The following is a 14,093-nucleotide window of genomic DNA, read 5'->3' as shown; positions in this document are numbered from 1 at the left end:
AAATGTAATTTCTTATTTTGAAGGCAAAGCTGAATCTTCAGCATCAGTACTCCAGTTTTCACTGTCACATTATCCTTCAGAAGTCATTCTAATATGCTAATTTGCTGCTTAAGAAACATTTCTTTATCAGTGTTGAAATCGGTTGTTTTTTTTTTTTTTTTTTTTTTTTTTAACTGTGATACATTTTTGATGATTTTTTTTAGAAGATATAGAAAAGAACCGCATTTGAAACAGAACTTACTACGATCAAGTTTTAATGCATCCTTGCTAAATAAAAGTATGAATTTATTTCAAGACTGCAAACTTTAGAAAGGTGCATTACGTACTTTAATTTGTGATAGATATATAAAATTAGCTGTAAGCAAGCAACACTAGGGAAATACACCAATTAATGTACTGTGCTTGTACAGTCTTACATTCTATCTACAGAACAATAATTTTTATGTCCCAGTATTGTCTACACAAAAAGCTTACATTTAATTTATCAGATGTAGCAGTGCATTCAACCTAAATTTGTTATCAGCATGCATATTGCCTGGGAATCGAATATTTTAGCATTGCTAGCGCCATGCGCTAACATTTGAACTACTAGATAAAGCCTACTTTCCTATCTCCTAGGATGTTTTCCTCCTCAATTAAACAAACATTTTCCTCAAGAGTGTAAAAGTGACACCAGGTTCACAATGGGTGCTGAATTTGTGTTGGGACTGTATGTATGAAAGAGCCATATCTCTGTGTCACAAAAACAAACAGACAGTAAGCGAGCAAGCCAGCGAATGATGCTATTGACTTGAGCGTGAGTGAGGAGGCTGCTTCCATATGTGTGGAGTGCGCTTTGTCTCCTGTAGATAGACACAGTTCTTTGAAGTGCGGATTGGCCCAGTGGGGTGCTAGCTTCTGTTGAGAGGAGATGCTAAACACAGAGGATGTGAGGGACACGCGACTATGCGCTACACTATTACCCATACAGGAGCAAAGAGGTGAAAACGCAAATCCAATGATAATGTACATCTGTTCCAGAGTATTTAGAGGCTTTGAACATTTTTTTTTCTTTTCTGCGGGATAAGCGGAGCCCTTTTTCTTACAGTATCTCACAACTTCAAAGCAGATTCTCTGGATAATGCAAATGATTGGAATATAGCACTTTCTGCAGGCTTGAAAGCATGAAAAGAAAAGAGAGAGGAGAAAAAAAGCGAATTAAAGCTAATTGGTGTGGAAGGCTTTTATGTATGAGAAGATGGGTGAAAATAAAGCACTTTATTAACTGTCAAGTTCTCTGAATTAGGCGAGACGCTGGCAGAGTGCTAAAGTTCACATTCCCTCCATCTGTCTTTGAGGTTTGTTTGTAGCACTCAAGGTCTCGGTGCCCTGTTGACATTTGCTCCACAGCAAGGGTTAAGGGTATGATGAGATAAAAGTCATTGAGATTAATAGCATCCCGTTGTAATCGCAAGGCCGTGTTTGACTGCTGAGAGGGAAATGGTAATGGAGGTTTGAATGCGTCTGGCTGCATACGTCTATGACTATGATTTATATATTTTTAAATAAATGATATTAACACAGATAAAAATAAAGTAGTGATGAATGAAAATTAAAAATAGTTGATGATGAGTTTTATTGAATTTATTTTGTTATTGCTGTTTATTACAATTTATGGGATCCCTTCCAAATAATGGTTTTGACTAGTTTTGTTGGCAAGACCATTGTTAAAAAAACAATGGTCTTGGCAACTAATTGAAATAAGTTAACGTACTAAAAGAACAACAACAATTTTAAAAATAGAATAGAGGAAATTTGAAAAGCAAAAACTTATATACTATAATAGTAAATAATACCAAAATAATCCTTACTGTAATAGCACTGTGATATTTTGATACAACTGGAGAATGCACTTACTTAATTAACATAAATAATACGAATAAAATAAATAAATAATAATAAATAAAATCATGCATGTTTAATGCTGATTTCTTACTCTCCAGAAATACATCAGAGAAACATATTCAGATAATGACCTCCATCTATTTGTAATATTGTTTTCGGATGGGTTGCTCCATCGTAACTATCTCCACATCGGCCCAGGGTGTAGTATGACTGGAATGTGAGGGTGTGTGGAAACATGGAGACATTTTTAAAGCCAGGAACCCAAGGGCTAATGAACTGTAGTGAATTATTCAGAAGGAGAGAGAGGGGGGAAAGAAGAGAAAATGCTTGAGGGCTATTTTTTACAAGACCCCTGTAATTATAGCATTTTAGATGGTAAATTAAGACACAAAATATGACATGATGCCATTAATAGATTAGTTAATTTGCTGAGACCAGGCTCTAGTCTTCCTACAAGAATTAAACTCTACTGTCACAGCGTAACCACGCCTTTATGGATATTAAACACTTTTTTTTTTTTTTTTTTTGGCTTGATACAATGAGTTATGAATACTGGACATGAGCAAGTGGCCCAATAGACCAGATCTGGACTTACGTACAAATCTTAACTCTCAGCTCAATTAATTGGATTTAAATGAACCCCTGCTTCAGATTATATTTCGTCTGCCCTTTTGTTTCTTCTGTTATTCTCAAGACACTTACTTTCTCAAAAGTCTGCAGGATCTTTTATGAGTCACTTGCATATTCTAGTTTTGAGCGTTTCCTCCTGTGATCCCTCTATGGAGCCACATCCATCACTTCAGCGTTTCCTCCCGAGTCACCTGCTATTCTTTTCATGGTGAATCAGTCTGAGATAAGCAAAAAAAGTGTTGACTTGCACCTTTTCAACCTTGATCCAAAAACTGCACGAATCCACCTGAATTGGTAGTCCCTGATGTGTATATTTGTACATGAAAATATGTGCAATGTTTTTTTTTTTTTTTTTAGTAAAAATTAGCAGAAGAAATTAGCATTTTTACTTTCATATTCTGTTGAATGTTTTGTACAACGATTCTCCACAGTAAACCAATGAGGGTATTGGGGTATTAACATGCTCAAACTGCACTTTATTCCAAAAATGCTGGTGTGTATTTTCTTGGTGGTGCAAGGGTTTTTCAGAAACCATAAAGTACCTGAGAAATGCTTCCACCTTATTTACAAAGTAAGAGCAGGCACAGGCACAGCCATTTTTAACTTGAATGTGCACGGCTTTCATCTGCATCCAATTATTTTCATGTACAAAAACAGTCCAATATGATGTTGCAAACTTATTTATACTATTATTTTAATTTATTAATGTAATCTTAAAAACAAATAGTTTAACATTTTACACCATTTTGTTCTTCCATTCTTACTGTATAGCGGAAAACATGTCAGAGGTCCAAGAAATTCACACAGATAAAAAGAATCGCAAGGCCTTTAATTCTGCCAAATAGCATACAAACTTTGTAGAATTCCCACTTTTTGCCATTTTACCTTGACACAGTTCATAGTCGGGATGCTGTAGTTAGGTTGGGCGCATTGCATTTTCACAGTGAGTCCAATTAAATTACATTCCAATTATTCTGCTTATCTTCATCTGACATTACATATAGCCCTCGATTGATATGTTAATTCAATACACACACATTGTTGACACTTTTTCAAAGGTGTAAACGGCTGTTGCTATCATAGTTAGCCCTGGTTATCTTTCTCAAACTCCGATGCAAAATGAGAAAGAGAGAGATAGTGTGCGAGTGCGTATGGGAGAGAGGCACAAAAAAAGTTTCATTGGTTTTGAGTAGATCATTGGGGCTCTTTATTTTTGCAACATCAAAGCGCTTGTGTCTGCTTTGATGTGGCAGCATGCTGTTTAAGGTACAGAGTGAATGGAAAGATGTCAAGCTGCAAGGTGCCTCTGTAGTTTGCGAGGAGGGCTCTGCAGAGCAGCAGATGAAAGGACCAAACAGGGTTTGATAATGAATGTCCAACAAGTAGCCCATCTCAGACAGCGCTCGCGCAGCGGGAGCCAGAGCTAACCTTCAACGACGCACACAACGCCCCACACTCCTCCTCTAACTACTATCGCTCACTCCCTCGCTCTCTCTTTTTAGCCGTCCGCTGAAAACTCCTGAGAAGTGAGCTTTAATCTTCGTGTCAATTAAAACTCAACACAAAGCAACCGCACAAACACAGATAAAGGCGCGTGCCTGCGACTGCGGTCGCAGATGCGCTGCAACACGCGCTGGCACTTCTTCTGTTCCACTCTCTATATCTGAAAGACATTTGATCTCTTTCTTTTTGACAGAGCATGCCTCTCTAAGCTCCGCGCTAATTGGCTTCCAATTTCACCAAGACTCGACTCAATTAGGACATCGCTTACCGACTTGCCTCCCCGGTTTGTTTGAAGCCATTGTCCACCGCTGTGCTGACAGAGTTTTACATCAGACTCTCAAACAGTGTCAACTCACCTATTTCTTTGATGTGCTATTCCAGAAAAAAGTGCAAACTGACAATGTCCTGCGATGCATGTGTGATGAAGTGTTGTTAGGCTGAACGCAGCTGAAGTCTGATCAAACGGAGGAACAAAGTATCTTCATTGATGGTTTTTATAAAACCAGATGTTATATAAATTGTGTTGTCATGAAGGTGTGCCGGACATAAATATGAATTTATGGCTGTTTTTATTGGATGAGAGAGATGTGCAGCAGACCTCTTCTTTAATAATGTAAATATCCTACTTCAAGCGGGAGAACACAGTCCAACACTTTGAGTTCAGAGACCGGCTCTATTAAAGATCATCTATACAGAAAATATGAGGGCTATTTTAGACTTGTGAAAAGTGGGTATTCATTTCATGTTCTCTGAGGTAAATGTGGTATGGTATCCCCATGCCTCCTGAAATTCCCTGGTGTGCTGCCCTTCCAAGCAGCGGTAACCACTCTGTGACAAGAGGAGCTCACCAACATGTCTGCATGTGGTAAAATGAGACCCCTAATGATAGTTAAGCTAGAATACAGAACCTTCAAATGAAGTTATTCAATTATTTGTAATTAGAGTACTATAAACCTGTGAGAAACATTCAATGTGTCACCTATTAAAGAATCCCAAACATAGTGTGATCAGTTTAGTCTGATACCCAAACAAATTACTCAACCATTTAGTTGAATCAAAAACATTGAGCATGACCAGTGTCACAGAGCTGATTCCCGAGAAACTGACTATTTTGAGCCAGCTCAACCAGATGAAATTGGGCCGAAAAAATCACTCTCGTGTTGTTTCAAACCTGTAATCATTTCTTCTGTGGAACACAAAAGAAGATGTTTTGAAGTTTCATTTCCCATTTCAAGTTTCTACTTCCATGTAATTTTCTTTGTCCGTACAATGGATGCCAATGGGAACAAAAGCGTTGGGTTACCAGTATTATTCACAATATCTTGCATTACATTTCACAGAGAGGAAGTCATACAAGTTTGGAATTTCTTTCATTCTTTTTTTTTTATTAAATTATAGACTAGCCTATATATAGTAAATGAAGTACAAATGTCAGTAGCTATGTATAGCTGTATGAAATACTGATGTGTGACTATACATGTCTGCGTCCACTCCACATGTATCACCTGTTAACGTTAGCCTATCTTGATCACACCATCATGCTGAGGGGACAGTTAAAATCCTGCATCTCTTCCTGTCCTTCAATATTTACAATTAGCATACGAGTCACAGTTTTACAAAATGTGAAATGACAAGAAATGACAAAAACAATTGTCAATTCATGGTACTTCTCTAATTAGGATATTAGCATTTCTGTCAGAAGTCTCCTCTCTGTACCCCAGCAGTCTTTGTGGAAAATCAACATGACAACCCACACCTCACTGTTTGTCATTACATCTGTCATCGTCGGACTCATCAGAGCTTTATATTCTACACAGATAAGATGACAAAATAAGCATGGCACATGAGGAAATATGAGATAAAGCAATCATGACAAAACAACAGGCAATAAAGGAACAAAACAAATCTATTTCCCAAGTTTTTATTATGTGGATCAAAGACAAAGACAGACTGAAGAAGCCACATATCTCTGACACACACACTTTACGTATAAAGAATATATTTCAGAAAGTATTATGACAATAAGCCTGATTTGACCAGAACGTCTAATTTCATTTTCATGGCTAAAATCCTTAATTTTTTCCTCTAGTTCTGAAGCTTTTTGATTTTTGATTTATTTAGTTTTGGATGTACAGTAGTACAACAACAGCAAAAAAAAAAAAAAAAAAAAAAAAACAGGGATAAAAACTAGAGTAAGAAAGCTGTAGCACACTGAAGGTAATCTGTTTATAACGTCTGTCTGCACACTGCTGCTCTGTTTCTGAGTCACTGGCTAATTGTGCTGTCACTGTCAGCACATGTCAGCTGGCCACTGCATGACTGTTCCTCTGAGTCCAAAGCAATGCCAGAAATGCACCACATTCAGCATGATAGACAAGTTCATTGAGAGACACTAAAGAGAGTGAGTCATTTAATTTGGTTGTCTCTCCTTAATGGAAGAAAATGACCATTGCTGCAGAATTGTTTATCATGGTCTCCATTCTGCCAACCAGGGTTGTGTACCATTCAGAACTGAATTGAAAATCTTCCTAAATTTGAATTTAATGTAAATGCTTAAATTGAGAAAGCAAACAGGATGTAAAGTTGCATTTAAAATTTTAACCTATGGAGACACAGTTCAAATAAACTGAAATTAAAAGATATCAATGTAACTGTATTTCTTTAGACTGGCCAAACAGGCTAGTCTTTTACACTGTGGACGACAGAGCTACAGAGAGATGAAGACATCATGCTGATGAGCTCTGGTCTCATCAAAGCCAAACATCCCCCACACAGGATCAACACCAAACCCTCACAGCACCTTCCACTGCCCACACCACCATAAATGTCATTTTGAATTTAGTTGAAATTGGCTGAAAATGTTTATTTAACATTGTTAATACATTATAGGAAATGTAATAAATTGGAATTGGAATAAATTTACCTTTCAAATGAATCTCTTTTACTGGAATTCTGCATTGTCTGTCATTGGTTATTCAATTGTTCATCTAAACTGTCAATGCTCAATTTAAATAGACTAACTGATTTAGTGTTTCTCATTAATATAAATTATATCAAAAGTTTTATACATTATGTAATGGTTCTTGTCCCAGGTAGGGGGCCATTTGAATGGTAAATGGTCTCTTTAAATAATTGTACATTTCGTGAGACCTCTATTTAATTTCCATTAATAACACATTGGCTGATGCACCATCAACCTTTAAATTCTAAAATAATTTCTAAATATTTAGCAGTTTAACAGAAAATGCACATTGTTGTCATCTTCCCCAGTGTTTTACATGATGTTAGACTTCCCTCTGGTGTTTGAAGGGTGGTCCTGCATGTTTCTTTACAATTGTGGAAGTGAAGTTTCTTGTTCAAAGCAGAGAGACGGCAAACCGTTGCTACGTTTATTATTTTGTCAGTCATCGAAAGAGAATTTGTTTAACTACAGTATTCACTTCCGCATTAAAACGCTCCCGAAACTTTGCCTATATAAGACCAGTGTTGGGGAGTCTCGGGGAACACCTCTTGATGTGACAGAAGCTGTATAGCTTTATTTTAATAAAAATATTTGGGTTTACAGGATAAAAAGTAATTAGTAATATCACTCTTTGTACTTGACACTAACTTTACGTTTTCTATGTAACAACTTTAAACAAAGACTGGATTATGTGTAACCGACTTGACAGTAAGAACTTCCTGAAGATCGGAAAGCAGCGCCTCCACTTTCACTTTCAGTTCGGACGATCATAAAGTGGCTAAACGGTCTGTAAGGACAGAAAAGCATGTCTGTGATGTTTTCATATTCTGGGGTATTTACCAGTTACTTTATATCTAGTGAAATAACTAGTAATCTTGTTTCGTTTGCGAAATATTTTCGGAAATTTAAATAACACGCTTTTGTTCTGAAATTATAGGTTACAGGTAGCCTATGATCATACCTTAGTGGGGGAGCAATGACATTCAGGATATATTTTAGCTATTGTCTGGTGAGTGTTTCTTAAAATTACGTTTCCTGATGCGGAGTATATATTTATATATTTATAGTATATTTTGATAATGTGCCTTATTTAACTACAAGTACAATCATCACGCCCTAGGCTTAAGTTTAGGAAAGTAAACAATGAGAACTCGGTAAGAAGGAGGAAATGGGTGTCCAATGGAAATGTAGCTGTTTAGAGTACACAGTGCATGCCATCTCTTTGATATCTAATAAATGCCACAATATACATTTACAAAAGAATGTTTTTGGTCTTCATCTCGTCCCTTTAGCAGGGTTCTGATTGTGGCTGTTGGCTTTGAGACAACACTGAGAACCACAATGACTGCTCACCAGTTGATCCTAAAACAACGAGCAGAGCTTCTGGCGGTCCTGTGTGGTGGAGGCAATGCCGAACCTCTGGACTGTGTTCTGGATCTGCTCTTGGCTTGTGAGGTTCTTGTCTGGGAGGATTACCTAAGCATACGAGTGGCGGAGAAACCTCTATGTTCCAATGTCAGGCACCTATTAGATGTGGTGTATGATAAAGGAGAAGATGCTTGCAGCCTTTTCTTGGCTGCGATGAACCAGGTCGTACCTGAGGAGCAGAAGGCTGGCCTGTGTTTTGGGAAAGAATGTGCTGTGGTAGAGAAGAACAGACCAGACACTGCAACTTTAACGCTACTGGCTGACAGGCCAGTGTTAGTGAGAAAGCTCAGAGATAATATTGACGGAGCACTGAATGCTTTATTGACAACTGGCTGCTTCACCATTAAAGATTGTGATGCGGTGCAACTACCTGTATACACACCCTCACAACAGGTAACTTGATTGAATACTACTTCAATCCATAGTTTTTTTTTCTTTGTGTTATGAAATTTAGTGTTCCCCATAACTACTCCTTGGTACTGACCAATTTACTGAACAATTTTCAAACAATTCCCAAATGAAATGTGTTACGCTGTGATATACGTATATCTCATACATACTCGAAATGAATCAGTTTTCCTGTAGTACTTATTAAATGCAAATATTTCAAGCTTGTTAACAGTAAATGCCCATTACATGTGGATAGACAGTGATCTTGTTGGATCGTTGCAGGTTCGGCGGCTGTTAGACCAAGTGAGGTTTAAAGGGGAAACTGCTGCAAAGACCTTACTACAGTATCTAGAACAAACGGAGACAACCAGACCAAACCCTGAAGATAAAGAAAATCATCTTTCTGCCAGTATGAAACATTTTTCAGTTGTGTGGACAGAGTATCTTCACATTTCTTTGCATTCGGTGTTACTGTCTTTCAACTGCACAGATATGGCCATGATTATGTTGCAACCCATAATTATGTCATCACTGTATTAAATATAAATAATTATGAAATAATATATTTCACATTAATTTCCTTTTTTCTCATAGTTACATACTCAAAAACATAAATGTAAATGTACTGAATACAAACTGTATATTTGTCTTTTACTTGCATTGTTTCTCCAGATTGTCTGCTCTACCAGAAGAAGCTGCGAAGCTCTGTTGCTGCCCAGTCCCATTCCCTTAGCACCTATGGTGGGACAGGACGTTTCTCCTTGGATGACATTTACACCGACGGTCTGCTTGAAGTGATCGATGGCTCTGGAGAAACTCTTACGCTAGGGCTGGAGGATGTGGTGGGTCCCTTGGGGACTCTTAATGAGGAGGCTGACACCGTTCTTGTGTCTGGGGAGGCAGGAAGTGGCAAAAGCACACTGCTTCAGCGACTGCACTTGCTCTGGGCAAGAGAAGCTTTGCTCACAAACACTTTCCTGCTGTTTCCCTTCAGTTGCCGCAAGCTAAACGCAGAACAGAGAGAACTGTCTCTGAAGGAGCTCCTCTTCCTGCACTGCTGCTGGCCTGATCGAGGTCAGGATGAGGTTTTCCAGTTTATCCTAGACCATCCTAATTTGGCTCTCTTTACCTTTGACGGGCTCGATGAGTTTAAACAGGGGTTCACAGATGAAGAACGCCACTGCTGCCCCACAAAGCAAGTGCCTATACCTGTTCTGCTTTTCAATCTGCTGCAGGGTACGCTAATGAAGGGAGTTATGAAGGTGGCCACTAGCAGGCCACAGGCTGTAGGCCCATCACTGAAGCGCTATCTCCGCAAAGAAGTGCTCCTGAAGGGTTTTTCTCCTGGAGGGATTGACTGCTTTGTTAAGAAGCATCACAGTGACCCTGCTATGGCTAGACGTGTAATAGAGTCCCTCCAGGCTAACACAGTGTTATTAAGTCTTTGCCACATCCCAGTCTTCTGCTGGATTGTGACCAAGTGCCACCAGGAGCTTCTAGGTGGTCAAGACGTTATTACCCAGACGATCACTGATGTCTACCTCCTGGTTTTACAGCATTTCTTTCAGCGAAAGTCACCTCAGTCCCAAGGAGTTCTGGGAAAGGCCTGGTTGGAGGAACATTTGGACACAGTTTTAAAACTTGGACAGCTGGCACTGGAAGGTCTTGAAGCCTCTTGTTATGTGTTCTCAGGATATGAGCTCCAAAGAAATGGACTGACAGAAAAGGAAGTCAGCCTGGGTTTTCTCATTTACTGCAATGACCTATCTGTTACAGACTGTAAACGCTATGAATTTCTGCACATCACCTTACAATGCTTCTTCGCTGCTCTCTATGTCGTTCTCAATCGTAACATCGATCGTTCTGCTGTCTCCAGACTCTTTCATCCCCAGTACAGGCAGTTGTCAGGTCTGTCTCAAAGATGTCTGGGACATTGTATTGACAGTTCTGTAGAGGAGCTGGAATCCCATGTGGCAGAGACACCAAACCTCCAGATTACAGCTCAGTTTGTGTCAGGACTTTTATCCCAGCGGCACCATGATCTCTTGCTAGAATGCTGTCCTATTGCTGTGCGGGAACGCAAGGTAAAGCAGGTAGTGAAGTCTTTGTCTAAAGGTATGCAGAGGCATTTCAAGTCCATTCCTCGTCCTGTAGAGGGTGAAAAGAAGAGCATGCACGCCATGCCAAGTTTTGTTTGGCTAATTAAGTGCATCTATGAAATGCAAGACAACAGTATTGCTCAAGATACCATGGCTAAGTTGGATGTTGAGCACCTGAAGCTCACCTACTGTAACATTGGTCCTGTGGAATGTACTGCGCTGGCGTATGTGCTGAAGTACCTGCGGAATCCTGTTGGGCTCCAGTTGGACAACAATTCAGTGGGAGATGTGGGCGCGGAGCAGCTTCTTCCATGTCTACATATTTGTCACTCCCTTTAGTAAGACGAGAGGTTATGCTCATTGTTGTGTTTGAAATGTTGTTTAAAGAAATTGTTCACCCAAAAATGTAAATGTCATCACTTACTTGTTTTCAATGACTCAGCCTCTTGTCACTCCAAACCTGTATGCATTTTTTGTGGAACATGAAAGAAGATATTTTGAAAAAGACTCTTTTATTTGTCCATACAATGCAAGTCAATGAAGTACAATGTTGTTTGGATCCCCAAAATAATATTGTACATATCTTACAGTATGTTCTGCAGAAGGAGGAGGTAATACAAGTTTGGAGTGATGTGCTGAAAAAATACATGGGGACAGATTTTTCATTTATGGGTGTTTATAAAAATTTTTTCTGAAAACTTTTTTTTTTTTTTTTGCAAATCTATTTATATGAATGTGAATCCTTCAGTTTAAGGAACAATAACATATCAGATGAAGGAATCCGGAAACTTCTGGAAAAGGGAATGAAGTGTGAAAACTTCCAAAAAATAGCGTGAGAATATCTTAACTCTGCATTGTATGAATAACATATTTTATTGTTATACTTTCATTACTACTTCAATATTTCTGCAGGCTTTTCAACAACAACCTCACAGATGCTTGCACCCAACACTTTGCTTTGCTGTTAAAATCAAAGCAGAACTTTCTGTCTTTGAGGTCAGTGGTTATTTCAGGTCAGGTAATTATGTACTTTTTCTGGCCTGTCCGATGCTGATGATTTTAATAAAAAAAAATATACTGAAAAAATATATAAAAAAATATAATTCTACATGTACTGCACATGTAGAAACGGGTTTCTCTTTCAAAATATATAACTGCTTTGTAGGCTTGGAAACAATAACATCACGTCGCAGGGAGCAGAACAGCTGGCAGAAGGCCTAAGCTACAACCAGTCTTTGCAGTTTCTTGGGTGAGGTCAATAATGAAAGGGATTCTTTTTTTTATATACTATATTAAGCTATATTTTATTGTATTTCCATTCTGACTTTTCATTTCCAGATTATGGGGTAATAAAATTGGGGATAGGGGAGCTGAGGCATTGGCAGCTGCACTGAAAAATAGCACAACGCTAATATGGCTAAGGTAATCTTGTATAGCACTATATTTCCATAATTCTGCATTCCATTTAGAAGTATAGTATAAAAAAAAATCCAGTTTAAAACAAACTTTCAGCTTGTTTATTCTAAACAGTGAAAAAAAAAGGTTGCCCAGTCAGATCTAAGTAAATTTTAGTGCTGAGCTACGCTACAGTATGCAGCAGTTGATCATTTTTGCGGGTAGTGATAATATTGGTTTGTTTCAGTCTGGTGGATAATGGCGTGGGCAGTGCAGGTGCATGCGCTCTGGCTAAACTCATCAGTCAGGGCAAAACTCTGGAGCAATTGTGGTGAGTAATCCACTTTGTTTCTTATTTATTTATTTATTAATTTAGAGATTTACATGGCTGTATATTCCTGAGATTTACATGCCATGTCTTTCTTTCACTTAGGCTAAACAAAAACTGTATCAACAGAGAGGGGGTTGAGTGTCTAATAGAGGCACTGAAAATGAACTCTAGTGTTCAGGAAGTGTGGTAAGGTATTTCTTTCTTTTTTTTTTTACTATTTTTGCTAACTCTGTGTGCTTGTTTTTACTCAATAAATTCATTCATTTCACGCAAGCATTAATTGAGTTAAAAGTCGAATCAGACAAATGTGTGTTTTCTCTAAGAGAGGTATTCTACTCTGATCATTGTATATAAAGGTGAACACGATAAGAGCACAACAGATAGCATACATTCAGTCAAGACTCAACAGGAGTGTTAACACACAAGTTAAACCGTGTACTCAGGTTGTCACATCTGGAAGATATACATTTGCATTACATTATTTCTGGCCAAAACAATAGTTAAACATTTAGACAATTTTTTGAATGTATTTTGCTGTTTAATTAATTATTCATAGTTGTTTAACTATTTGAATTTTCCTGAAAGTATTATAGCCGGGTGTTTAACAGCGGGTTCTATTGTTACTACTTATCCCATTCAGTTTCAATAGAAATTAATTGCTTTATTAACACCCATGCCCGATGAATGGTTTGTGTTGTGAATAATGCTCTCAATACAAAGCCTTTTTGCTTTGTGCCCTTAAAGGCTGAGAGGAAACAATCTGAGCCCAGAGGAAGAGGAGGAGCTGAGCAAGCAAGAAAGCAGATTGATCTTCTGAGAGCAAGATGGCTCTGTAATGTCTGCCTTCAAACTCCCAAATGCAAAGCTCATAATTTTTCCTTAAAACATTTAACTGAGGCAGACACATGCAGGAATCCATGGCTTAACTAGTCAAAACGGCCTGTCTTGTAGCTAAAATGTTTATATGGGGTTGAGGTATATCTTAAAAGCTAAATATCTACGATACCAATCAGGGCAACATTTCCCAAAAGCATTATAAGCCTAAGTTGGTCATAGATCCATGGGGCTGGACAATGACTGTCTGAGATCCTGTGCTAGCATTGTGTCTTGAATATGTCCTATATTGCTCCATTGAGATAAAATTACTGTAACAGAAAGAAGAAAACCACACAAAATGAATACGTAACATTCAACCTGTCAAGCCACGGTACACAAACTGAACTTCTAAGAGTGGGACAAGTAGCACTCAAGATTTTTTGGCACTATCCCTGAGCACTTTTTTCAGTTTACATTTATTGTACATAGTTGTTTTAATATGTGAGTTTTTATTTTCTATTGTACTGTATATGCATAATTCATTTAAGGTCTGTTACTTGCATCATTTTCTTATGATGGTTTTGAATGCCTTTGCTTTAATTACACATTCTATGTTTTATATCGAGCTGCATAATAGCCATAGATGTATCATTAA

General features: G+C 38.1%; 1 protein-coding gene across 3 annotated transcripts; it reads left to right on the top strand.

Moving 5' to 3' along the window:
- The first annotated feature begins 7,370 nt into the window (after positions 1 to 7,370).
- nod2 (nucleotide-binding oligomerization domain containing 2) lies at positions 7,371 to 14,004 on the top strand. Of its 3 annotated transcripts, none has more exons than XM_026267597.1 (12): positions 7,371 to 7,811; positions 7,917 to 7,988; positions 8,275 to 8,800; positions 9,080 to 9,206; positions 9,470 to 11,234; positions 11,645 to 11,728; positions 11,809 to 11,892; positions 12,062 to 12,145; positions 12,235 to 12,318; positions 12,539 to 12,622; positions 12,725 to 12,808; positions 13,367 to 14,004. In XM_026267597.1, exons 3-12 carry the CDS (start codon positions 8,321 to 8,323, stop codon positions 13,437 to 13,439), a joined length of 2,949 nt encoding a protein of 982 aa, XP_026123382.1. In that variant the 5' UTR covers positions 7,371 to 7,811; positions 7,917 to 7,988; positions 8,275 to 8,320; the 3' UTR covers positions 13,440 to 14,004. The 3 variants fall into 3 exon arrangements, with proteins under 3 accessions (XP_026123382.1, XP_026123381.1, XP_026123383.1); XM_026267596.1 differs by having other exon boundaries at positions 8,272 to 8,800; XM_026267598.1 differs by lacking the exon at positions 7,917 to 7,988 and having other exon boundaries at positions 8,272 to 8,800.
- Positions 14,005 to 14,093: the final 89 nt, after the last annotated feature.

The sequence above is a fragment of the Carassius auratus genome, chromosome 7, assembly GCF_003368295.1.
Source record: "Carassius auratus strain Wakin chromosome 7, ASM336829v1, whole genome shotgun sequence".
NCBI classification, from domain to species: Eukaryota; Metazoa; Chordata; class Actinopteri; order Cypriniformes; family Cyprinidae; genus Carassius; species Carassius auratus.
This window is presented reverse-complemented; position numbering and strand designations above follow the sequence as displayed.